Genomic DNA, 26,914 nt, shown 5'->3' with positions numbered 1-26,914 from the left:
AAAACATGCATTCCGCATTCATTTTTGAAACTGCTATAGGCTTTAAGACATAAGTATTTTTTATTTTAGCCTATAATACACTGCAAAGTCACAAGCGACAAAACACACTATTACTCTGCATGACTTTTAACTTCATTTTCCGATTTCCTAAAATAATGTCGATTTACCACTCCCTATCCAATTTTTACATGGGCTATATGGTACTTTTTCCAGAAGAAAAAAAAAACAACAATAAAATTGAATTTCAGTCTTGTAATTTTTCATTAAACATCTATAATTGCCAAATAGCCCATACATATACATGTAATAACATTAAATTGTCCAACATATAAAGTGCAACGTTCAAAGTACCACCAATATTATTATGAAACAGTAGTATAGTTGAAATACATACATGTCCCACCACCCTTGGAGTACTGTAAAATACAAATTAACACTTTAATATCAAAGAAGGTATATTACCCTTCCCAAAATCCTTTGCAACATGATACATCACCTTATGTCATCAAATCTTGTTCTTTTATTACTTTGCAGGTTGCCTTTGTTTTCATGTTGAGAATAGACTGGCTAAACATGGGTCGATAGTCATGAAATAAACACATTTTTCAAGATCTGCATCTGTTCAGTGAGGAACATTTTCTCACTACCAACCCATGTTGTACCACATAGCAAATCAATGCAGAATGAACTGGAAGCAAAGCATTGTGGGAAGTGTAAGATATCTTCTCTGCTTTAACACAGTCTCTGTACTGCAGGACATCATGCCTGCCCAAGATGCATTGCTGAAATTGCACTAAATCACACATGCAAACTTTTTATACATTGCTACATCGACTGGCCATTATTCATGGAACATCCACAAAATTAATTATGCATATAACTGCATATTGCAACCATTTACCTCTTACTCCAGTCAAAGCAATTATCCGATTATTACATTACTGTATACAATTTTTTTATATTGAACGTTTATGAGCACCATGGTAAGAATACTGTCATCAGGCATTGCTGAGTTGAATGGACCAATTCATATTTCACCGAAACAAAGATATTCTTTCCATTAAACAAATAAACACATTCAAAATTTGTTTTATATAACTCATATAAATTCCTTTTCTTCCACTAAATTATAAATCACCAGGAATACAAAATAAATTGAAATATATCTACACTATATTCATTTTAGAAGCAACACCTATACCTATAATTGGCGAGTCGAGGTGGTTACCGCAAACGCTATACCCCATGCGCTATACGCATACATTTGTCAGTGATGCCATGGTAGCATCGCGTGAGTGCAATGGAAAACTATTTCACATACGCATAGTGCAATACCGTAAAAACTTGATAGGTTAGCATATATATGCTTACTATCAAGCACTTTTGAAAACATGAAATTGTACCAAAGTCTGGCGCTTTACCAACTGAGCTAATGGGGTTGAGACACACATTTGCATATTTACTTGTTCATATCTATGTATATCAATGATTTGCTCAAAACCCTTTACACTTTTGTGGATGGTGCACTTTGCGTTTGCATGTTTTAAAAGTGCTTAATAGTAAGCACATATGCTAACTATCAAGTTTTAACAGTAGTCTTTTTGCAGCTGGCACCAAATATAGCAGTTGGCCAATCAAATGACAAGAATCTTTTTATGACTTATATTATAATATGCGCTGGTTATATAATGAAAGACAGAGATAAAAAGAATTTATCGCATCTGACGTCATCTGTCAATCAAATTCGAGCACGGTTTGTTTACAAATGTCGTGATGATGACTTGCTGAACGCGGCGGTATATACACCTTATTGTTAATTTTGCACCTTCAAACATACAAACCATCTCAAAAGTTAGGTCTTTATAGTAGGAAACTTTCTTTCGCAAAGGCACCATGTCAACAATGCCTAGAAAAGTTGCTTTTTGTCTTCTAAAAGTACGTAATTTTTCACCATCTTCTGCTATTCCTTTTCTCCGACCGGCACCAGATAAATCGGTCTTCTTTTTACGGGCAATTAACCTGTGTAAACCAATCAAGGATCGTAATTGACAGTGACATCAGACGCGATAAAATCTTTTTATCTCTGTCTTTCATTTTAGCAGCACTGAATGATGCATTATGGGAAGGCATGCCATGTAGTCTGCTCATCTCATATAGTTCTGAGTTCCCATCCTAGGAGTTGATAAACAATTATGTATCAGTTAGTGCTACAATTATTTCATTATGCCATCCCACCCTCCCCTTCTGTGAGTCACACTGGGTTTAACGTATCATTGATCTTACACACAGTGTTGCTATTAAAGGAGCCTTATCTATTGAATTGGGCTACTCTCAAACCACCAGCAACACATATTTATGACAAAAATCCTGAAAGATGGTTAAAAATCCTGAAAACCAGCTTTTTTGCACAAAGATGAGACTAAGATAATCCTGAAATCAAGAGAATCCTGAGAAATTGCACCCTGCACGATTCAGAAATGAATCCTGCCATGTCTTTAGGCAAAGTAAAAAATAAAACATGTTTCTTGTCCAGGTTTTGGAAAAATAGGAGGAAGAGGGGCTTTTTATTTTTTATTGAAAAATATGCCCTAAATTGCCCTATTCAGACGCTTTTTATCCTTTTTATAGCGTAAAAATTAGAAGCTGAAAAACATGAAGAGGCTATTTTTATTTTGTTGTTTTGAGATGTCAACCCCTCTGGTCATCACAAAACACTTCACAAATGCTTCTAATACTATTGTAAAGGCTTATAAGAAGAAGTTGCAACTTCTCTATTATCTTTACAAAAAGTTATGACAGAAAGATTGCAAAATAAAAAGGAATAATGCAAAATCTTCAAAAAAGGAAGCGGAAGGGGACGAGAAACATGGTTTTTTTTATTTACTTGGCCTTACCAGGCTTCTTCAAAAGTATTCACATCACCTTTTACACCAGTTTCAGTTTATTTTGTCGATTTGCACAGATTTTAAATCTGCAACAAATCTTAAATGCCCATTTTAAAGGCCCATTTGGTGATCCCAGTGACAGTGTAAAAAATTACAATTGCACACAAGTTGCTTAAAAGTGAAGGATACAAATTTGGCAAAATACAAGGAAAAAAGCAATATTGACATAGTTGAAGCCCCATTCATATGCAGCTTACTAGTATTTCCCTACTGAGTGGAGAAATTACAGATTCATGTGAAATGTCTTATTTTTGTATTTAAAACACAGCTTTTAGCTCAACCACTTGCAGGCTATGTTAGTACCGCTTTAACACTACTAACAAAGGTGCCAAAATCTGAATATTTTGATCCTCCGGATAAGCAGATCACTGAATAGGCCTAAAGCACTCTGTGTGTAACATTAATATGTGTAAATGTACATGGAAAACAAAAAATGCACTTAATTGCACATACATTTGCACAAAGAACCTTGTTTTAGTAGCAAAATGGGGAATCTGTGTAAATGGTACATTCCAGGGTTCAACAGGAAACTCACTTCCCTGGTAGAAGTGCCTAAACTTTCATCCGATTTTTGGTGTTTTTTCCTCTATCAAAGTGGAAATTGGGCTTCTTGTGCCCTTCTTGCCACTACCTTAATGCAGGGCTCCCCACGTTCTTGGCCTGAGAAATTGTTGCAATCTTGAAGTAGTCTCACAAATTATCCAAAGCCTGCTAGGCAGCAAATAAGCACAGTAATTGCACCTGGTAAAACACAGATACATTTTGATTTCATGTTTAACTCAACAAAAGTGCAAGTAGTGTAATGTTTCATAGTCATGATTTAACAATTACTTTCTGCTACAGATACGAGATGTAATCTTTCACAACACAGTAATCTTTCTATGGCCTGCTATGCATCTAATAAGTATGGTAATTGCACCTGGTCACATACACACATTTTGATTTCATGTTCAACTCAATGAAAGTGCAAACAACGTCAAGGTTTGCATAACTGCTACAACTATCACCACAAATTGGAGATCTTTATCTTTCATGACTTGTAAAAGGCACAACTTGGGAGTCTCAACTACACAGAATTGTTAATACTAATTACAGGTAGGGTTAGAATTTACGGTTAGGAATGGGATTAGGGGTGGAGACAAGTATTCTAAAATAGCTCTTATTCTTAAAATTGAACACAACAAAACTGGCAATTCCATACACAAACTTTAAGAAATGATATATTTTTACTGTGAATCATTTTTAACATGGCAATGTATTTTATAAAACTTTTATAAATAAAATTGCAGTAAGGCAATAAAAACTCCCATTTTGGTTTTTTAGCCAAATGACTATAAAAATCACCAAAATCTGTAAATAAATTGCAAGTTTTCCCCTCACTTTGCTCGCTTTTTATCAGTCAAAATAAGTATACTTTTTGCTCAAAACAGCTGATTTTACACACAGCAACTTCTGTCAAACTCATTCCACTTTTGGCCAAAAAACTTCTTTACAATAAAATCTCAAAACAAATATTCTGGGTCGATCAGGCTCGTAGAACAAATTCTTGTAGCCAAATAGTAATAATATTACAGAAGATCATTGTGTATAGTAAAATGTTAAATGCTATAAAAATCATGATTACAACAAATTTAAACTAATTAGCTTTAGAAAGTGACGCCATTCAAGGAAAATTTGGATAATGAAAACTAACAAGTAATAATAGTATCATAGTATTAGTCGCAGCCTGCCATTTAAAAATCACTGTCTACATTTGCTGGAGTTAAAGATATGTGCGGGGGTGTGTGCGCATGCAGGGGTGCACACATTGGTGTATGGTTTGTGTTTTTAACCATGCACTTTTATTATAGCTTGGGTGGTGAGGGCAGCATACCATATATCAGAGAGTGAGAAAATAATTCATTTTTGAAAAATAGAGGGGCTATTACAATTATAGTAACTATATCAGGTGGTGGTATTCAGCAATTTAATTGCTTTTGTTAGTCCTGCCACAAAAAGAAAAAAAAGGAGAAAAATTTACATTTCTTAAAATGGGCCATTACCTAAATAGTACAGCAAAACACTAATGTCAATATCAACAGGACTCAAATTGGCAGTCTGCTTTCCTGCTGTATGGGTATGCTATACAGTTACTGGAAAGACTCAATTATGATAATTTTTGCCTGGGTTATATAAATTCATATAAAAGATCTAGAGCAATGAGTCTAATGCCACTAATATTGAGTTTGAGTTATTAGCAAAATAAGTGCTCAAATTATTTCATTTCTTACTGTTTTGTGCAACTGATAGATTGCCTATAACTTAGTAACCAGAAAATATCACGGTATAAAACCTTGAAATTGAATATTTTTGAAATTAGATTCATTTGCCTTAAGGGATCTGGAATGAGCGTTTTGAACGTTTTGACAGTATTTTTTGTGGGACATGAGAGCACATCAGACATATCGAATTGCATTCTGAATACGAAGAATGTCTTTCTGATATCAAATAATTTTCATTTTATAAATCTAATGATATATTCTTAAAGTGTATGTAGCTGGGAAAAAAAGCTGATCAATTGAAAATTTTGACCATTGAAGATATGGATTTTTTTCCCCAAAAGACCTCATTTTTTTTGGTGTTTTGGGAAACAAAATCCATATCTTCAATACGAAAGGTCAAAATTTTCAATTGATCGTCAGCTTTTCATCCCACCTACATACACTTAAGTATAAATCATCAGATTTATAAAGTTTACTTCGAGTACTGTTAAATATCAAAAATATCAATTTTTAATCATTTGCCATAAAATGTGTATTACATTGCGATTTTCAAAAAATCAAAATTATTTGATATCAGAAGGACATTCTTCGAATTCAGAATGCAATTCGCTATGTCGGATGTGCTCTAATGTTCCACAATAAATACTGTCCAAACGTTCATACCGCATCCCTTAATACCAGGATTAAATAATTAAAAGGGCCTACTAATCCAGAACCAATATTCACAGAACCAGACGAATGATTACAGTACATTTGTTATATGTTACCGAATAAAATGACAATTTACTTAAATTACATTAAATTTACATAAATTTACATTAAAAGTCACAACCACCTGTCTACAGGAAGCCTCTTTAAAAATAAAATAATTACGCTTGATTCCAGTGCTGTAAAAGTGAAAATTTTCACGCTGAATTTATTTTTGTGCTTGTCACGTTCCAAATAGCTAACATGAAATTATTACAACAAGTGATTCCTTTTCTGTATGGTTCACTGTATGGAAGCTTAGGCTAAAAAAAGGTCTGCCTCAGACACCCGCACACATTGCTATGTGAACTCCAATTAACCCTTAGAGCTACACGTTGGCTGTAAAATTCAGGTGTTTTTTTTCTTTTCCAAATGTTCATTTTTGTTGTGCGGATACTTTCAAAATTTTTATCACAATCCAATTTTGTCTTTTTTTTGCAGTTTGGTTGTTGTTTTTTTGTACACATTTCGCCATGATTGTAAAAGACAAAACTATTCACTGTGTATGTATATATATTACTATGTTTCTCTTTTTGAATAAATCACGAAGTACATAAACATTGCCTTGACTGTAAAATCGCATATCGCACAGCTCATTTTCTAAAAGAAACAGCAAAAAAAAAAGCATAGCACTTAGGTTTTTTTACCAAATGTGTCTAAGACAGACATTTGTGACCATCCTCCACAACTGAGCCCGGATGTCGCCAGTGCCACTATTGAGATATGCTCCATTGAACTTAACAATAAACAATAGGAAACAAAGGATTTATTGACTGCTTTATTGATTTTTCACTACTTAAATGTCAAGTACTATAGACATGATACACAGTGACATCGCCCCGACATCTTCATAGTAGAAATCGCCATGGTAGGTTGAATCCACAGCCACACATGGCTATTTTATTCGGACCTTATGAGATGCATATTATTAGCGAAGTGACCCGACTAAGGCTATGACAATAGACAGGGTAATTGATTTCTCGCTGTGTGAGCAAGCTTGTATACGACATTGCGGTCAATGGTTAATATACTGTCTCCACTTGAGTGAGTGCCGCTATAGCCTGCTGCGCGCTGTAGTTCATCATTTTCTAACTCAGTATCCGAAGATTTTCGTCTGATATCAAAATCGTGCATAGCAATTCACGTGTATCGATCCTGTGTATTCATTTTAATGTCTCTGCTGCACCAAATAATTATTAGCCAGGCGATGTCGGTGTGTGATATACATCATTTTAAAGCTAATTTCAAGCAGAATATTTTGGTTGAATATCTCAAAAATGATGATTGGCGACTTCAGGGCTCAGTTGTGCTGGATGGTCACATTTTTTTTGGCCTTCGAATCACAAATTTAAAAACAAGTGAAACCGTTCAAAATTGGCATCGTGAGACAAATTAATTACACAAAATTTTTGACTTTTACAGTATGAAATTAATATTACAATAATGGTGGAGCCTGGGCTGTAAAAACAATACATATATAATTGACTTTTTTTTACTTGCATATATCACACCCGGGGGGGGTACTCAAGTTTGGTTTTGGTAGGGACGTGCCGCTGAGATTTTGGAAGTAGACCCATAAATATACCAATTTTTCAAGAAATTTGGACCCATTGATATACCAAAAGTCAAAAATTTTTGGCCAAATTTACCCAAAATTGTCTTAGTTTTTACAAATTTTCCCAAAATTTTGGGGAAATTTTGACAATTTTGGCTAGATTAAGGAAAAATTGGGCTGTTTTCCGAAAAAATTGAGAAAATTTTGAAAAAGGACCCATTCATATACCAAAATAGGCTTTGAAAAAGGGGTCATTGATATACCAGAAGGCTGAAAATGCTACCCATGTTTGCGGCATCGTCCCATTATGGTCATTTGTACTGAGTACCCCCAGCGATATCACAACACAATATGAAATTAACCACAGGAATATCTTAACACAGATTTAATCATTTAAAGGGGCACTTTGTGATCCACAGCCTCATCCCCCAACCTATTTCATTTTTATACCATCAGAAACTTAGGACTACAATGTACCTTTCTTGCTGATTCAATTGTTTGATTAAGACATCATTCAAAATACCAACATTGATATCATTGAGGCAGATTCTGGTTAGCTAATATAATACTGTAGCCAAGAGTTTGCTTGACCAATAACCCAGCAAACACAAAACGTTTTTGACATTATTTGCGAAAAGCTTGCCAGAAAACATTTAAATGTTGGGTTACATAAAGGATACATAATTTGAGGGTATAAAAAACATTCTAATATTCAGCTAAAACATTCTTTGAAATGTGCTGCAAAATATTGTAACATAATGCTAATTTAAGTGTTGACAACATAATTTTGGCAAAAATATTTTACAAATTAACAAAAACGTTGTAGTGTATTTTCATATAAAACATACTAAAAGATTTCATAACCTTTATAAAATCTGACATTAAAGGTTATTTTATGTTTTTACCAAACCAAAATATAACCTGCTTAAAACATTTTAAAAACGTTTTGTGTTTGCTGGGATGAGATTTCTATAATTCCAAAATTTGATATTATGATAGAGGGCTCCCTTTCACAGTCAGTGTTGGGTTCTCTATATCAACTTTACTTTGCACCATACGTAGCTCTCGTTGAAATGCATTAGGTTTGTTACCTTCCCCAGCAAGAGCTGTAAGTGGATGGGTCAAAAAGAAGAAAGAAACAACAGATACAATTAGTTCAGTCACTTTACAGTGCACATTTAGTGATGTAGTATGATATGCATGGTAACAAATTGAAAAATTACATTGAAATTATAAATAACAACCAGTGAATCCATCAATCAGGCTCATTGTCCCTCATCGACCGACTCATGCTTTGCTTCTGCACACATTTTATGCAAAATTCAAAATCATTGTCTCAAAAAGTGTTTGTTGCTATCCTCAATTTGACTATTACACCTGCTTGGAACACAAATAGGGTAACTGCTTAACTTAAGGGTTCAGATAGCAAAGTTTGCACAGTATTTTTCTGGGACATGAGAGCACATCAGACATATCAAATTGCAAAGGAATTTCCTTCTGATATCAATTTTTTTTTTTTAAATATTCTCGATATAGGCCTAATATGAAGTAATACAAATTTGATGGCAAATTTTTGATATTTGACAGTCCTGGAACTTAAGTAAACTAAAGTCAGGCAGTTTTGGAGGTACATTTTCCCCAAATTTTTAAATGATTGTCTGCTTTTCCTCCCAGCTACATACACTTTAAGTACATATCATTAGAATTATTATGATGAAATGATGATATTATGATAATTGTGACATCAGGTACATAATTTTGCCTCCAAAACTGCTTGACTTTAGTTTGGTTAAACACATTACTTCTTTAACATATCAAATATTTGGAAACATATATCTGTTTGAGGTTATCAGCCTTTTGCTATCCTGATGTGAAATAGATATTGGAAGTTCAGAACAGATATCACAAAACAGGGTCTCAGCTAGCCACCCGTCTGGCCGTCATTCTAGACGGGGAGTTTGCTCCTGGGACGGGCAAAATTAATGCCTTTGACAGATGATTTATTATAAAGTGTATGTTTTGAGAAGCTATTTGACTTTTTTAGTAGACCCAATTTATAGGACAAGGCCATATCAGCACATATTTAAACTCTTTGAACCCCCAATGGGCTATAGAAGTCTGGTAAATGTTTTGAAGGTCAAATTAGGACAGGCAATTTTATTCAAATGACGGGCAACCCTCAATTTCTAGCTAAGACCCTGTCACAAAACGTTATTCACAAACAAATGGAATGTTGCCCATATGTAACAGGCATAGTGATTATATATGGTATCCATGGATGAAAAAGATAACAGACCATGTCCAAGCAGTCAAAGTCTCAGCATCACCCGATAGTGAGGGTTGATTTTTCCATGAGATGCGACAGGCAAACTGCTATGCACTTACCGCATATTTTTACGGTCTATCGCGAAATCGCGCAACGCTCTATCGCCGCAAAGGCACGCAACGTTGGCATGATTGTTAAACATGGCACAATCAAATGCTCAGCCCTTATGAATATGCGAGAATTCACAGCATACAATGCACAGGGACTTTGACTGTTGATACATGGTCTATAGTAGTCTGTGATGGTATCATAAAGATGGCTGTAGTGTGACACCAGGCTGACATCCTATATTTATCTTACCTTGAGCATGTTTATCTGTCTTTGACAATACAGCTTGCATTGATGATAATGTCTTCTCACATGCCAACTAGAAATGAAAAACAAACAAACAAACAAACATTGTGAAACAATCAATCAGGTAATCAATCAATATATCCTGAGTTGAATTTGTCTCAGATATATCAACATTATACAATTAATCAAAATAATTTAATGTCAATAAAGTAAAGCCTTAATAAACAATCAATCAATCAATCAATCAATGCCAATTGTCCTAGAAAAGCCCCTTTTGAAGCAGGACAGTAAGAAGGCTTCACAGGAATATTTTCATCTTTGCCCTCAACTGACAGGCCACTACCACAATCCACACCTAACCACACAAACGCCTGCTTGTAAATACCTCCAAACGAGGACCACATTCTGCATATGATTTAATACTATCTAACCGAGGACTCACACACCCGTTCTTAATCGACACACCGAGGACCTCACACACACACACCAGAATACTATCCAACCGTGGCCCGTCATATACCCCTATAGGTGGACTCGTTTTAAATGCATTTTTATGTTATTTGCAATGTCCTGGTTATATCGAGGACATCCACAGTCGGAGGTATTTCCTTGTTTGTCATGTGTGTATACCACCTTGGTCTGGGGCGGACATTTTAAAAATGAATTTAGAAGAGCAGCAACGACATCACTTGCATTACATTCCAGATGTTAAATCTACATCAAATGCAAAATTTGAGGAAATTCGCACGAGTCCGTTTTATTTTAGGGCCATTTGTCTATCTAGTCTTTACATGTAGCCCTATGGAGAGAGTGCCCGTTGAGGGCGCTATAACCCCCATTTTAGGAACAAAAATGTGATTTAAAAAAAACGGAATCGTGCGAATTTTCTAAAATTTTCAGAGTATGTAGTATGAACATGTAGAAATATAGTTGCCCTACCTGCTCTTCTCCGAAAAAAATAAAAAGTCCTATACTTCAATGATAATGAAACCTACGTACATATATTTAATGTAGGTCCTCATTTGGAGGTATTTACAAATGCCCAGTAACACACTCACCTGCAAGTTATCAGGATGTTTGTGTGTCCATACCAGCAGCAATGCAGTGAACAGATCTCCTGTTCCTGTAAATTGACAGCTAATTTTAGGGAACTCAATCCTGCAGCCTGTCTTCTTGCCATCTGAAAAGAAAGAAACACATCAAACTTGACTTTTGTGCTGAAATCCATACACCCCCTATGGAAGATATGACCTTGATCTTCTACACTGGGATGACTTTCTACACCATTCCATCATTCCTTTCACAGCTAATTTTGTGAACAATTGACCTTTTTGGTAAATCCCATAAGCCTTTGAGGGTAGACCTGCGATGTTGTCATGTGCAGTAGTGATGTTCACTAAATGATGTGCCATCAGCGTGACGACAAATGGCGACATCTCAGGTGTACTCGTAAAGGCTTATGGGATGTACCGAAAAGGTCAATTATCACCTTCATGTTTGTCATTACCAAAGATTACAGACTCAAAATTGCACCATAGTAATGCTATATGACAAATCGGCCACCTTGGCTTGTCCCTCATGGTGGCCAGATAATTGGCCCTGATTTGGTAAAATGATCTAACTTGAAAATTGCTGTTTCGAGAAAAAGAGCTTTTAAGTTTGAACACTTGACGTTTTTCTTTTTGAATAAAATAAATTATTAAACACATTTAATATCTTAGAAAATATAAAAATCTTTTTATTTGCAAAAATGTTGCTAATTTGGTTGAGTAATTTTGAAATGACAACCATTTTTAGGAAGTTAGATTGTTTTACATAGAGGTTATCCATCTATAAGTTGCATATCCTATCAATGACTGCTATACCTTGTTAAGGACTTTCAAAAGAAATACCTGCATGTGCAACCATGACTGCTTCAAAATAGCCTGACAAAGTCATGCAGGTAACTCCGAGGTTGTGCATTCAATTGGTTTGAATGAGGAATACTACGGGAATCAGCGCCTTTTGTTAGAAGTCATGCATGAGTAGGCCTAAAGTGGATAACCTCTATTGTTTTACCTCATAACAAAAATAAACATAGTGAGCCTCAATAATTTGGTAAAATAATCTCTCTTGAGATACGTTGTTTTGCCGTGTTATCATCAATGCGTTAGGGTTTATCTGACACTCTCTAGGGGGTCTTCGTTAATGTGGTAAAATGATCTAACTTTGAGATTTTTACCACATTAAATACACGAAAAGTGACAAAAAAGTGTTAAGATAGGTTCTGCTACCTTCAAAATTTGAGGATGTCACCAATGGAAAGAGTGCCCTCGTATTACCCAAGATATGAATTTATCTCAAAATGTCCAAATTTCAAGTTTGTCATTTCATTTGTCAGCAAGAGCTCGAAATCAAACTATCATTTGCGTCTTTAAACTTGTTTGTTGCAAAGGTTTGCCCATGCAGCACTTAACACACATGTTTTACACAACATGTTACATGCAGAATGCAACCAACTACGCACTCTAAATGGAAGTCTGCCAAGCATATATCAAAATAATCCAGAGGTACATTAAGTTGCCTCCATTAGCAACACACAAACATGACGGAGTTGGTACTCTTTGATTCTACCTCATTGGTCATTACCAATTGAGAGTGGATTTGCACAACTAAATCAAGACTAATAGTGAATTTGCAATTTTGGACAATTATAACCTGGGCCATGTTTCACTGACATTTACGACATGTTGTTAAGTCTCAAAATCAATTGTAGGTATTGTAACGCCCGTTTTGCTATGGAGACTATTGTATGATTCATATGCATCATAAGCAATAGGGATTTGTCAGGAATACTTGCGCATCAGAAATTTACGACATTGTAAAAACCTACCTTTTACAGATGTTGCTAACGTTATAAGTTTATCATCTTGATCTGTATCTACGCTGCTAAGAACCACAGTTTTGACTCCTATGTCATGAAGGACTTGCATAGCTTCCAATGCCTCTGCTTCATTGCTGATCTTCTTGCCACTTAATAATCTATGGAGAGATTGCAGGAGACACATGTTCAATAAACAAGACTGTTTACTTTCAATAGCAACTACTTCTTACCAAATACAATGTCTCATGCCCCCAGGAATGCACTGTTAACATTTCTATGATGCATTGCAATTTGTCAACAAGCGCATAATTTTGCCTAGGCCTACTACTAGTGTGTTTTAGTGTGTATTGTATTACCATGCAATCCAATAGGGCTTAATGCCGAAAATAGCTAAAAATGCCCTTCACCCCTCTATTGCTTTCCTTTTACACTTTAAAGAGCATTTAATCAGTGATTTCTCAATGGGATATAAATTTTTACAAATATATCACCAGTTTTATATTTATGTATGTGCATATGTGGTGTAATCAAGCAAATGCAGTCTGAAGTTGGACATATTCAATTTTCAGTTTCTTATAGGATTGTGAAAAACATTTGTAAAGCTACATTTTGCAGAAAACCCTAACAAATTTGGAAAACCAGTTCAAAAGAAAAGATGTGAGCAGTTAAGGAATTTCCAAAACAAAAGGAAATACCGTACTGACACGAGTATAGTCCCACCCCGTTTTGGGTGAACATTTATTAAAATTGGGGGTGGGACTATACTCGAATTTCAAAAAAAAAAAAAAAATTTATTTATTTATTTTTTAAAGTTATTTATTTTTTAAACTTTGGAGTGTCCCAGGACCTAGATTTAAATGCTAGGATCATTCATGGTTGACCTAAAAAAAAAAAAAAAAAAAATTCAAGATGTTTTGTATTTTAATATGAAAATTGATAATTTGTATTCATGTCATAGTCTATTAATGATTTCAAAATGCATTGAATTTGAATGCATTTTGAAATCATTAATAGAGTATGACATGAATACCAAGTATCAATTTTCATATTAAAAATACAAAACATCTTGAAATTTTTTTTTTTTTTTTTTTTTTGTTCAACCATGAATTATCTTAGCTTTTATGTCTAGGTCCTGGGACACTCCAAAGCCGAAAAAATAAATAACTTGCAAAAAAAAAAAAAAAAATTTTTTTTTTAATTTCTGAAATTTTTCAAAATTTGGGGTGGGACTTTACTCAAGGTGGGACTATACTCGCATCAGTACGGTACTTCCTTTGTTTGGCTATATCTCAAAATCAATATTTCCGACTGATTTTGTTTGATCACATCACATATATGCCCATTTTATACATACAATACACATACAGACAGAAATAGTGACTGTTTAGCTTCTTCCTGAACAAGTTCAGGTAGGATAAAAAGAGATGAAAACACACAAAATTTATTCATCTTCTACACTTTTTGCACGCTGATATTAATGTGAACTCTTAACCCCACATGTTTTTCGCCCAGGCACTCAAAAATCTGAAAAATATTGTGGGTGTGTGGGTGTGTATGGGGGGGGGGGGTGAAAGGTGATTGTTTATTTTCAATAGTAAATTGCTATTGTTTCAAATTGCTATTGCAATGCAATGTTTCATGCCCCCAGGAATGCACATTTAACATTTCTTTGATGCATTACAATTTGCCGACAAGTACATAAGTTGCTGACTAAATACGAGTGGGGTTGTCACACCTCGCCCTCCTTCTTGATAATGGCCCTGCCCCATCTGATCACTTACTCAGCTTCAAAGGTATTTGGTGTGATAAGATCTGCTAAAGGAAGCAGCTGTTTCTGGTAGACTGGTAACAATATTTCAGGTACATAGAAATGGCCATTATCTCCCATGACTGGGTCACACACATAGATTAGATTTGGATTGACTTCTTTCAGTTCCTTGACTACCTTGACCACTTCTAATAGGAATGATTCTGATCCACAATAACCTAAGAGATGTCAATCAAACACAAAGTTTACATAATTATTGAAAATAAATAACCCCCAATCTGTTAAGCTCCTTGCATTATAATCCATATTCAAATATTAAATGAAATGCTACCAATAATTTTTCTTTTCATTTCAAAAGAATCGAACAAGAATGCTTATGACAAATGATTGAACTGGAATTCTAGCAATACCTAATATTTCATTTTCATTAAAAACAAACTGCACTGTACTTTTCTAAAATTGTCATGTATGCCTGTGCATCTTCTGGAAGAAAGGTTTTGTTTCTGCCAGTCAGAGGGATCAGAAATGACTGGTTAAAGTGGTTTACACCTTACACCATTACACCCATTTAAGCTTTCATAACAAAAACTAAGTTCATTATATTCATCAAATGCACTTTCTACTTACCAGTGAGTAAATGTGAATAGTTGTTTATTTTATTCAATCGAAGTCCATCATAGACCCCCCTGAGTTCCTCAGCATTAAGAACCTGCCCTTTGAAATGGTCATACTGTGTGTGGTTGGATAACTGCACTGAGTTTATGGTATCTACTTCATACCCTAAAACCTGCACATGGGAGAGAGAGAGAGGCGGATAGAGAGAGGGAGCAAGCGCAAAAGAAAGGGGGAAAGACACAGGGCACGGAAGGAAGAGAGAGAGAGAGAGAGAGGGGGAGGGAGAAAATTACATGATATTTTAGTGAAATTGTATTTTGAGATATCCTTTGTAAGAATATTGAAAACATTTTATATTTCTGTATTCTGAATATAATACAGTAAGCCAAAGAATTAAGGTACCAGTTACGTTTGTTCACCCCTGTATATCCTAAACAAAGACAAATATGTTAAAATTAAACCAAGCAACCACTACCTGTACTCTTTGGCTTTGATTTAAGATCTTATTTGTTGAAATCGGTTGAGAATTAAAGAAAAAGTGACCAGTGACCTAATACTTACCTGCATAGGGAATGTAGCTCAGTAGCTGACTTGTTGCCAACATACCCTGTGACTACATGACTCTGGATTGATACCAGTTGGTTTCCTAGTACTTGCCTGCATAGGGAATGTAGCTGACTTGTTGCCAACGTACCCTGTGACTACATGACTCTGGATTGATACCAGTTGGTTTCCTAAGTACTTACCTGCATAGGGAATGTAGCCGACTTGTTGCCAACGTACCCTATGACTACATGACTCTGGATTGATACCAGTTGGTTTCTTAGTACTTACCTGCATAGGGAATGTAGCCGAGTTGTTGCCAACGTACCCAGTGACTACATGACTCTGGATTGATAACAGTTGGTTTTCTAGTAGTACTTACCTGCATAGGGAATGTAGCCGACTTGTTGCCAACGTACCCAGTGACTACATGACTCTGGATTGATACCAGTTGGTTTCCTAAGTACTTACCTGCATAGGGAATGTAGCCGACTTGTTGCCAACGCATACCCTATGACTACATGACTCTGGATTGATACCAGTTGGTTTCTTAGTACTTACCTGCATAGGGAATGTAGCCGAGTTGTTGCCAACGTACCCGGTGACTACATGACGCTGGATTGATAGCAGTTGGTTTCCTAGTACTTACCTGCATAGGGAATGTAGCCGACTTGTTGCCAACGCACCCTGTGACTACATGACTCTGGATTGATAACAGTTGGTTTTCTAGTAGTACTTACCTGCATAGGGAATGTAGCCGACTTGTTGCCAACGTACCCTATGACTACATGACTCTGGAATGATACCAGTTGGTTTCTTAGTACTTACCTGCATAGGGAATGTAGCCGACTTGTTGCCAACGTACCCTATGACTACATGACTCTGGATTGATACCAGTTGGTTTCTTAGTACTTACCTGCATAGGGAATGTAGCCGACTTGTTGCCAACGTACCCTGTGACTACATGACTCTGGATTGATAACAGTTGGTTTCCTAGTACTTACCTGCATAGGGACTGTAGTCGACTTGTTGCCAGCGTACCCTGTGACTACATGACTCTGGATTGATAACAGTTGGTTTTCTAGTAGTACTTACCTGCATAGGGAATGTAGCCGACTTGTTGCCAACGTACCCTATGACTACATGACTCTGGAATGATACCAGTTGGTTTCTTAGTACTTACCTGCATAGGGAATGTAGCCGACTTGTTGCCAACGTACCCTGTGACTACATGACTCTGGATTGATAACAGTTGGTTTCCTAGTACTTACCTGCATAGGGAATGTAGCCGACTTGTTGCCAACGTACCCTATGACTACATGACTCTGGATTGATAACAGTTGGTTTTCTAGTAGTACTTACCTGCATAGGGAATGTAGCCGACTTGTTGCCAACGTACCCAGTGACTACATGACTCTGGATCGATAACAGTTGGTTTCCTAGTACTTACCTGCATAGGGAATGTAGCCGACTTGTTGCCAACGTACCCTGTGACTACATGACTCTGGATTGATAACACACGCTGGTCATTGTTTCCTGCCATATCTGTATTACATTCAACAATATAAAAATAGAATTTGTTGTTATAAAACTAACAAGCAAAATTGAAATACTGACAAGAAAAACTGCTAATTCAAGTATTGCCTTGGGTCTGATCTAGTGAGGAACAGGGCAATAGCGATATCAAAGATATTGGGGTGGGCCAGGATTAGAGCTAGCCCAAGTTGAGTGGCAGGCTGTTGCCAGGTAATTTTACTATCCAATTAGTGCGCTGGTTCGGGGCACAATCTTTTGTGAACGAGAGTGATCAGGGAACAAGCTCCGGTGATATCACCCCCTAAAAAAATCACTTAATTTTTTTGTGCCGGGTGGCCAGCGTCAGTCCTGGGCGGGGCCACCCACAGTAGCTACAACCTTGGGTTGACCATCAAAAATTTGGAGCATGTTATAAATAAATGTATTTGAAATTGCTCAAATATTGAGGAGACCATGGCCACCACGTTTGCTACGGATCTGGTAAGGAACACAAGGTCAAAATTGTTTTATTTCGTGTTTAGAAAATATGTATACATCATAAGCTTTAAAATGGTATATTATTTGACTTCAAATGATATCCAGTAAGCGGGGTTATGGTTTGTTGAACTTTGCTCCTTCAACAAAATGGTAGCTTTTTTCGTTTCTATGTGTGTCTCTTTTTCCATATTGCTGGCAATAAATATCAAACAGTCATAATTGGCGGTCATATCAAATCATCCCCAAGTCAACAAGGTTCAAGAAAGTTCTCTCATTGTTAATTGTTGGTTATACATAGGCCTACCTATACAAAATACAATGCCTGGTAACTAACCCACCACTTGAACAGGATTTAGCCAAAGCAAACAAAGACCAGAGCTATTAAAAATTCTATTGCCATCTAAGGTAGAAGCTTATTATCCTCTTCAACAATAGGATTATTGATTGGTGTTTGACTATAAAATGAGATAGATGTCGCGCCAGCTAGAGATGCTTATGAATACGACCTGCATACACATTTTACACTGTAACTCAGAATACAATTTAGGGAATTTACGGCTCATTCGTGCTGTACGTTCACAAATATTTGATCGGCATTTCTTTCTGACCGCAGTCGGGTAACAGGAAACTGGGAATCAAAAGCTTATTCCCAAAATATCAGTTTTGATTCCAATTTTGCAGTTGGGAGTTATGCATGATTATGTGTATTACACTGCTCCATAGACAATCTTTGCTAAACTAATTAATCTGCAAAAAATATTTTGCAAATAAACATTAGGCCACTAACAGTCAATTTTGAGTTTCCCGTCACATAATTTCTGAAAACAAGTGAGGTAACTTTTTCATTATTTTTCTGCCTTTCATTATATGACCAACACGCATGTAAAATGTGTTGTTATTTGCCGCTCACTCACTTCAAGATGGATGTTTAGCCCAAATGAGATTCAAAAGTATATTAAAAAGAGTCTGCAAGGTTGACAGCAAAATATATGTTTTGATTTTGATTTTTCCACAAAAAATAAAGGGATATTCATAATTTTTTTTTCAAATATAACCAGTTTTTATCAGTATTTTTTGGAAAATCACAATAATGAATTCAAGTGAGGGTCAGAAAATGAAGTGAGGGCGGGTGAAGGGAAACTCAAAATCAACTTTCCTTGGCCTTATGTAGCCAGAGGTTTCCAGTGATATAAAAATCTCAACTTTTTTTGAGAAAAGTGGGGGATGATGAGCACTGTGGATCACGAAATGCCCTTTTAACTAGACTAAGACTTCTCGAGCAATGGACAAATGATCTATGTAGCTCAAGATACTCTAGCTAAAATACAGGTTTACATTTTACTATCTTGTTGTATTTCAGCTAGAGCGTTATGCCATCTAGGTAGAAAACCTATTTTTTTTATGAGAACAATGACTTCAGTGACATGACCTCGATGGCTATAATTTCTATGTACACCTAGCTCGTTCACGTAGCGATTCCGTTGTCCCACTGGCCTACTAAACGTAGATGGATGGCGATCAGAGTGTTATCTCGGACTAATGTACACCATGTCCACTGAAGCGAGAGAGAATTGAACAATGTAAATTTGTATTGCCGGTTTAGGCCATTTTGGATGACTAGCAAATGTGTTAAAGGGGTACTACACCCCTGGCCAATTTTGTGCCTATTTTTGTATTTTTCTTAAAAATTATAGTGCATTGGTGACAATTTAGATACATATTATAGGGGCAAGGACTTCAACTACTGCACTAAAAATTCAGCAACTCAAGGCAAGTAGTTATTGATTTATTGATCAAATATTGGTTTTCCTCATTTTTGACTGTAACCCCACAACTGTTGTCTGGGTTGAAATAAAATTTCCAGTGCAGTAGTTGTAGTCCTTGCCTAGTTCACCACGTAAACTTGTATGGCTCAAAATTCGGACCGCTCGCCATTAAGTTTACTGCTTTCTGTGTTTTGAAATTTGTTGACGTTTTAACGATCCCCGATTCCCGGTCGCTTATTTTAGCTGTGTCACGTCACATGCATGACACTGGTGGTTACCAACCAAACTTCAGAAAAAAAAAACCTCGATCGCCGATAACGATGTGATATGGGACTTACATAGGCTTACACAGAGATATTTCTTGCCAAAATTTGACCATTTCTAGGCAAGTTGGCCCTACTTTGTCTGCGTTATGTGAAAAAGGACAGTCTTAAGTAAGTATAAGTGCAACGCTTTTGATGTTTTGATGTTTCGGGAGACTGGGAGGATCATAATAAAAAATGATGGAGCCTATTCTTGACTGTGTAATATTCCTTCACCACATTGCCGTCACGGTAACAGTCTTATACGATGGACAGATAGTATCAGTTTGTGAATGAGGACATCGTATAAGTTCCTTGTACTAGTCCTTGCCCTTATAATATACATATCTTACTTGTCACCAATGCTAGACATGTCCACATTGCTTATTATAGAGGGCGACATTCAATCCAAAAAGTTTGGACCACAGTAGCTCACAGTCAATGGCTTAACTGTGTAATCCCCATAGGGAAATACAAAAATGTGAAATTTCGACACCAGAAACTTGACGACGTAGTCTAAAAAGTGCTGGTACTTTATCCTTGATACAGAAGTCAGCATGCAGTGAAAGTTAGATTTCATAAAATAAAATCGCCTTTGTTTAAAATGGATCATCGTGGTAAAAAATGATGCATTAATTTACATGCTTTTTTTGTACAGTAAGTCATTGTCAATGATGGCCGCAGAAAAGTGCAGTTTTTTAAAAACAGTCATTTGCCCATAACTTTGCTAGTTTTTGACCTACAGACATGGTTGACCCCTCATTTTTTAAAGTTAAATAATCACCTTTTTAAACAAAATAATTTCCATGTGAAATTTCCTACTTGAACATTTTGTGAACATGCCTACCAATGCACTATAATTTTTGAGAAAAATGCAAAAATAGGCACAAAATTGGGCAGGGGTGTAGTACCCCCTCAACTGATGTTTCCCTCTCATACCTACCTCATACCAAGTACCAAGTACCTATATTATAATATTAGCACCTCATGAATGCGCAACCAATCTTTAGAAATAAGAAAGCCCTTAACGTTTTATGAAACCCAGAGTACGGTTAGCTTTTGTACATGTTTCCTGAATATGATTATTCCAGCTGAGGTTATTAGTAGTGATAGGCTGTATAAGGGTGTAGTTGCAAACAGCTTAGGGTACCAGCTTATTTGATGCAGCTTGTTGTTCTGAGTAATTTGACACAAATTTTATTGAAATCGGCCAAAAATTGAGACAGTGCGGGCCAAATAACGACGCACAAGGGGGGGGGGGCAGATTTGACCTATATTTTCTAGTTTTAAGGGCATTTTTTCACATTAAGGATTATGTAATGCATTTTGGGTGTCTACTTACATAGTTTTAGGTACAGGAAGGTCATTTATGCACTTTGTGTCAGATGAAACTTTTTAGCGTCCTTAAAATTAACGGTTTTGGGTAAAATTAGGCAGTGAGGGCGCTTTACCTTTTAGTGACCCCTTTCGCAACCATTTTTGATTCTTAAGTTAATCATACTAGAGATAATCATCAATCATCCATATTCTGAAATTTTCTACCATTTATCACATTTGTTGTGGCCGTGGCACTAATTTTTAATAAAGGGGTAACCTGCCCATAGCAATATACAGGGGTCAACGAACTTTGTATCACATGTAAGTCAATGGAAGCGTCTCTACACATTTTCAAATGGGTACCACACACAAGTGAAATAAGTTTGAGAGTTCAAATTTGGACAGATGATGTTATTTATCAGTAGCTTTGATTTGATAATAAGAAATGATAAAATTTTAGTAGGGGGATACGTAACAGGTATTAGGCTGAACAGCGCCCTCACATGCTAAATTGGCTCTTAAACTTGCATCAAAACATACAATTTGTGTAAAAATTGCATAAATATATCCAGGAGACCCAAAAGCATGTAAATAATCATTAGAATCCAACAAACAGCAAAGAAAACGCCCATAATTGTCAAAATAGTGGTAAATTAGGGGGTCCCAAGAAATCCCCCTTATGCGTAGTTTTTCGGCCCGCACTGTCTCATTTTTCAACCGATTTTTTTTTAAAAGGTGTCAAAATGCTCAGGAGGATTAGCTGCTTCAATTCAGCTGGTACCCTAAGCTTTTTGAAACATCACCCTTTTTTTTGGGCTGTACAGCCTATGACTATTATTAGTATTTAGTAATGTAGGTATCACAGGGAAACCTCAGTTAACACATTTGTTAGTCAGTCAAAATGGCCTAAACCGGCAATACAAATTTACATTGAAATTAAAAAGAAGCTTTTTAAGAAGGAAACCTTCATAAATATGTTGTCTATACTTCACTTGACCCAAATATATGATTTTTTTGGTGATGAGAGACTCAAGACATGGAATTTCAGAGAGATTTTGATAGCAGTTCCATTAAAAAAGGTGCTATCGTCATGAGACTAAGATCTAGAAACACCCCCGTAATGCTGTTTTGGGGAATTTTGCTAGCAGAATCTTTTTGATGAAAGTCAATCTTTGACAAGATGTAACTTTGGTCTTTGGAAAGTGCTACAGTGTATGACAAAAAGGTTTTCAGTGTTGGCTTTCTTTACTCAAGGGCTTTAATTTGATATATAAAATGATGCAGTTTGATGGCAAATTTGAATTCACCTGGGATACCTAAGTAAGGGACCGTTCATTATTTCCACGGAGGGGGGGGCCGGAGAATACATGGGGGTCAGATGGTTTTGTCAGGCAAAAAGGGGGGGTCAGATGGTTTTTTAGTTATTGAAAGGGGGGGGGTCAGATGGTTTTGCATCTCAAAAATCCTAGAGCTTACTGGGGGCTTCGCCCCCTGGACCCCCATCTGGAACATTGCCCCATGACCCCTGACCATTAAATTTATGCTTTGCATGTCGGCTGACACTTTGGTCCTAGTCCGGACTTAAGTCGGGCCTCACCTGTTTTTCACCTGCCACGGTGTGAATTGACATAAATTTGCACAAAGTAAGTAATTTATTATAACATTTTGAAAAAATGGGTCATTGGGTAAAACATTCCAAAAAATGGAGAAAAATTCTAGATTTTGCCAAATGTCAAATGTACAATACAAATTTGCTGAAATAAGAGAATTTTGAACCATATTTCATAAATATACATGTACACTGCCATTTTCGTAATAGAGAATTGCAAGCTGCTGCACAGTAATGCTGTGGTCAGACTTTTCTTTGTTCTTTTACTATCAAACCCCACCCCACACAGGTGTCATTTCCATACCCTAGTTAAACTACAAAGACTCGCCCAAACCACCATGACAGTAAACTTGGGCAATGTATTCAAATACATTATAGAAAAATAACATCATCATCATCATCATCATTATGACAACAAATTTTGAATCACATTTGAGATCTATTTTGACATTTTTAGATAATCATTTCACATTTTGTATGGATCTAATTGGACCTTCTGTGTCCAAGTTTGAGTCGAACCGAGTCTGTTGGTGTCCGAGTCAGGCAAAAAGTGGACTTGAGTCCAATTGATACATCAACATAGGCGAGATCCCCCCAATATTTTGCCAGGGGATGCTCCATACAATCATCCCCCGAATGTTGACGCCTGAATATAGGTTTCTGACCACATATTTGCCCATTTTAGATCAAAAGTGCAATTTCCGCATGGCTTCGCTGCATTTATTCCTCTTTTGCACCATATTTCATCAGTTTAGCTTTAAAATATCAAAATTTTTCGAGCGCTTTGCTTGCGCATTTGAACCATAAACTTATTTTGCCACCAAAAGGTGCTGGATTCACTATACTTTTTCCCACCCCCATCCCCCCCATGTCAAAAAGAAATCTATGCCACTGTACATCACTGATTTATGGTAAGATGTCACTACTTTTTATTCCTTTTATTAAAAGGCATAATTTGTCAGCCTGATATGTGGCAGTGACGTGATGCGTTGAGGCAGCTGATCCATGCGTGCATCTATTGCGCGTCATTGCGCATGTGCATACTTCAGCGCTTAAAGTGTCCACTAGCTACTTGAAGCTGTGCCTATAAATGAAATGCACAATGACATCACTGCTACATGGTGATGAAAAATGGTACAGATGCGAGAAAGTCAGCATTCAAAGGTCTGTGTGGCACATCCCTGTAACCAAAATTACAAAGACCCCACTCCTCTGCAGCATGCAGCAATACTTTCTTTTTTGGTTGGGGGGGGGGGGGGGGTCATATGATTTTCATGTAGCTCGGAGGGGGGTCACATGATTTTTATTATCGGAGAAGGGGGGTCATATAGTTTTCGGCAGTGACTTTCTGTCTGCTCCCGGCCCCCCCCCCCCTCCGGTAGAAATAATGAACGGTCCCTAATGAGCTAAATGATAGTCCTGCGAAACCCTCCGAATTCAACAACTTTAACCACTTGACCCCTTTCAAGTTCGACACCTGACACACCCATAAGATTAATATTTTGGGTAAAAAAGTTGGTACAGTCAAAGTAATATTACCTCCCGAAAGTAAATGGTATTAAGTGCTAGAAATCACAGCTTCAACACCCTGGAATGATTGATTTTATTTCACGAAGTTTCAGATATAATCAGTTACTTCCGCCCACACGGTGAATTAATCACAGCTCGTCACCAATTAATACGCAAGACAACAGAGGGCGGCAAATAAATTTGCCTATAAAATTTGCCTGGTGCTGTGTGCTGTGAGTGATCATGGTGATGGGATGATTTTGCCCAGGCTTTTCCCCATTATTCCAGAAAACTGTATAGAACTCTTTTTTTTTTGATTAAAAATATATTTTCCTGTTTTGCCAAATGAAACATAGCTCAATCTTAATCCATTGGTTAGTTCTAACTGGCAATGTAAGTTCAATTGCAATTAAGGAAAATTGGTGTCTCATACAATTTTGCTTGTTTCTTAATTTAATTGCATTTAAAATTCAAAGACTGGTCACAAGTCGAATCCTTCAAAATTAGGAGTATAGGCTATGAGTTATGCTAGTTAATAAATTAAGTTTGTACTATTGATTATAATTATTTGTTATAAAAGATATTAGAAAAATTAATGTGAAGTTTCCAACTATTAGAATGTATACGATGCCTACAAGTTTTTGGGCTTGATTTTAACAGCACACGAAAAAACGCACGTTTTTGGCCCTTTTCCAAAAATTGACCTATATTGGACTTTTATTGCCAGTTAGAACTTAACTAAAGGACTAGGATTTAGATATGTTTCATTTGGCAAAACAAGATAATGTTAATTTTTTTAAATCCCAAAAATATTTCTGTATTTTTCTGTAATGAGGACTAGGGTGAATAGTCCATGGACTCGGACTTTGCTCCATGATTGTCTAGACTGGTCAACGTTATTCCCGTCACGTCCGCCTGACCAGGGAAGTGAGATAGCGCTACATGTAAATCTTATCTAGTCACGGGTCTATTTATCTTGTTTGTTTAATTCCCGGTGGGGCCACTTACATTACGTGATGGACACCATGCTCATGTATGGACTCTCGAAACGCACCCTAAACGAGTATTACTCAGCGCATGCATAACATACCCTAAACAAGTATTTTGCCATTTTTTTAACACTAAGAAAGTAAAAATGCATGTTCAGGTTCTTGTTAGTTTGATGTTTCTTAATGTTTTACCCCACGATTTGTTCTGATAGAAGCCAAACATAGCCTATTTCACCCTGTTTTATTTTGCCATTAATCTTTGGTACCCTAAAAAGGCCTAAGCAAGTATTTTGCTTGGAAAAGTATACCCTTTTTCCTGATTTTTGGCGTTTTTGACACCCTAAACAGGTACAGCGCTGTACTTGCCCAATGCTGAAAAACAACCCTTTTTACTTGTTTTTTTACACGAGCATGGTGTCCACCTTGAAATACAAGTGGCCCCCCGGGGTTTAATTTTGCTCTGAAAATCCTATTCTAGTCAATTTTATTCTCAAGGCCTTGATCTCGGGATAAATTCGACGATTTTTCTCATTCGGACAATCGTGACCATAAAAATTCATTTTTTGCACCTTTGTAGTACTGATAGATATTTGTGACATGATTTGGTCCATGGAAGCCAAAGGAGGCATTTTTGAAAATTGAGTTACTATAATATACTGAAAACACCAAAGATATATACTTGGTGCTTAAGTTATGAAGTTTCGTGATGTCTATTTTCTTATGCAGTTAATTGTTTTTATACTCCATATTTTTGTCTTTATCTCAATTTCAAATTGGCCGCCATGGACCAGATCGTGTCACAATTATGCTTACATAGTCTGCTGGTAACATGATAAAGGAATATATGAATATTAACTGCACATCATGTATAACGATTCGTGATACCCAATTGTGGTACAGTTGGTGTTGTTTAGGAGGCGGAGAATTTTATTTCAATTTTATAGCTTTTTATATACATCAAAATATTTTGTGAATTTAGGGAGTGTTCATAAATACTTTGATGCGGGGGGGGGGGGGGGGGGGGGGAAAAGTTGGGACCTCGGACGTCAAATTTTTTGATCCCACTAAAAATGGTGGATTTTTATCCCCCCTTTTATGGTCTAAATGTTTTTGACCCCCCCCTTAAGGTTCTAAAAAAGGAAACAAAAATATACATCATTATCAGTGGCATAGATTTCTTTTTGACATTGGGGTTGGAGAAAATGTCTTGAAGTCTAGTGGTTTTGCCGATAAAATAAGTTTAAGGTACTAATGCGCGCGAAGCGCGATAAAAAATTACCATATTGAAGCTAAACTGGTGAAATATAGTACAAAACTGGAACAAATTTGCGCGAAGCGCAAACAATTTGGCACTTTTTAGTTTAAAATGACCAAATTAATAATGGGGTTAATTTTGGTTAGAAACCCATATACAGGCGTCAACATTGGGGGAGAATTGTATGGACCATCCCCCTATCAAAATATTGGGGGAGGGGGTGGTTATCCCCCAGGA

General features: G+C 36.4%; 1 protein-coding gene across 5 annotated transcripts; it reads right to left on the bottom strand.

Moving 5' to 3' along the window:
• Nucleotides 1-6,085: 6,085 nt before the first annotated feature.
• LOC140156825 (pyridoxal kinase-like) lies at nucleotides 6,086-24,586 on the bottom strand. Of its 5 annotated transcripts, XM_072179814.1 has the most exons (8): nucleotides 24,464-24,586; nucleotides 17,368-17,462; nucleotides 15,387-15,546; nucleotides 14,773-14,977; nucleotides 13,001-13,149; nucleotides 11,187-11,308; nucleotides 10,135-10,201; nucleotides 6,086-8,614 (listed from the first exon to the last, which is right to left on the bottom strand). In XM_072179814.1, the coding sequence occupies exons 2-8, from the start codon at nucleotides 17,458-17,460 to the stop codon at nucleotides 8,499-8,501; spliced, it is 912 nt and encodes a 303-aa protein (XP_072035915.1). In that variant the 5' UTR covers nucleotides 17,461-17,462; nucleotides 24,464-24,586; the 3' UTR covers nucleotides 6,086-8,498. The 5 variants fall into 5 exon arrangements, with proteins under 5 accessions (XP_072035915.1, XP_072035917.1, XP_072035916.1 ...); XM_072179816.1 differs by lacking the exons at nucleotides 17,368-17,462; nucleotides 24,464-24,586 and adding an exon at nucleotides 16,834-16,895; XM_072179815.1 differs by lacking the exons at nucleotides 17,368-17,462; nucleotides 24,464-24,586 and adding an exon at nucleotides 16,121-16,182.
• Between the last annotated feature and the right edge of the window lie 2,328 nt (nucleotides 24,587-26,914).

This window comes from Amphiura filiformis, chromosome 7 (genome assembly GCF_039555335.1).
Source record: "Amphiura filiformis chromosome 7, Afil_fr2py, whole genome shotgun sequence".
In the NCBI taxonomy this organism is placed as follows: Eukaryota; Metazoa; Echinodermata; class Ophiuroidea; order Amphilepidida; family Amphiuridae; genus Amphiura; species Amphiura filiformis.
The sequence above is the reverse complement of the archived record's forward strand: the minus strand, read 5'-3'. Positions and strand labels throughout refer to the sequence as shown.

Excerpts from the sequence above, each read along its gene's own strand:
- LOC140156825 (XM_072179814.1), bottom strand. The coding sequence starts at position 17,460 with ATGGCAGGAAACAATGACCAGCGTGTGTTATCAATCCAGAGTCATGTA. Across the intron at positions 13,150-14,772 it reads CCAAATACCTTTGAAGCTGA|ATTATTAAGTGGCAAGAAGA; the intron begins GTAAGTGATCAG and ends ATCTCTCCATAG. Across the intron at positions 10,202-11,186 it reads AACATCCTGATAACTTGCAG|TTGGCATGTGAGAAGACATT; the intron begins GTGAGTGTGTTA and ends TTTCATTTCTAG.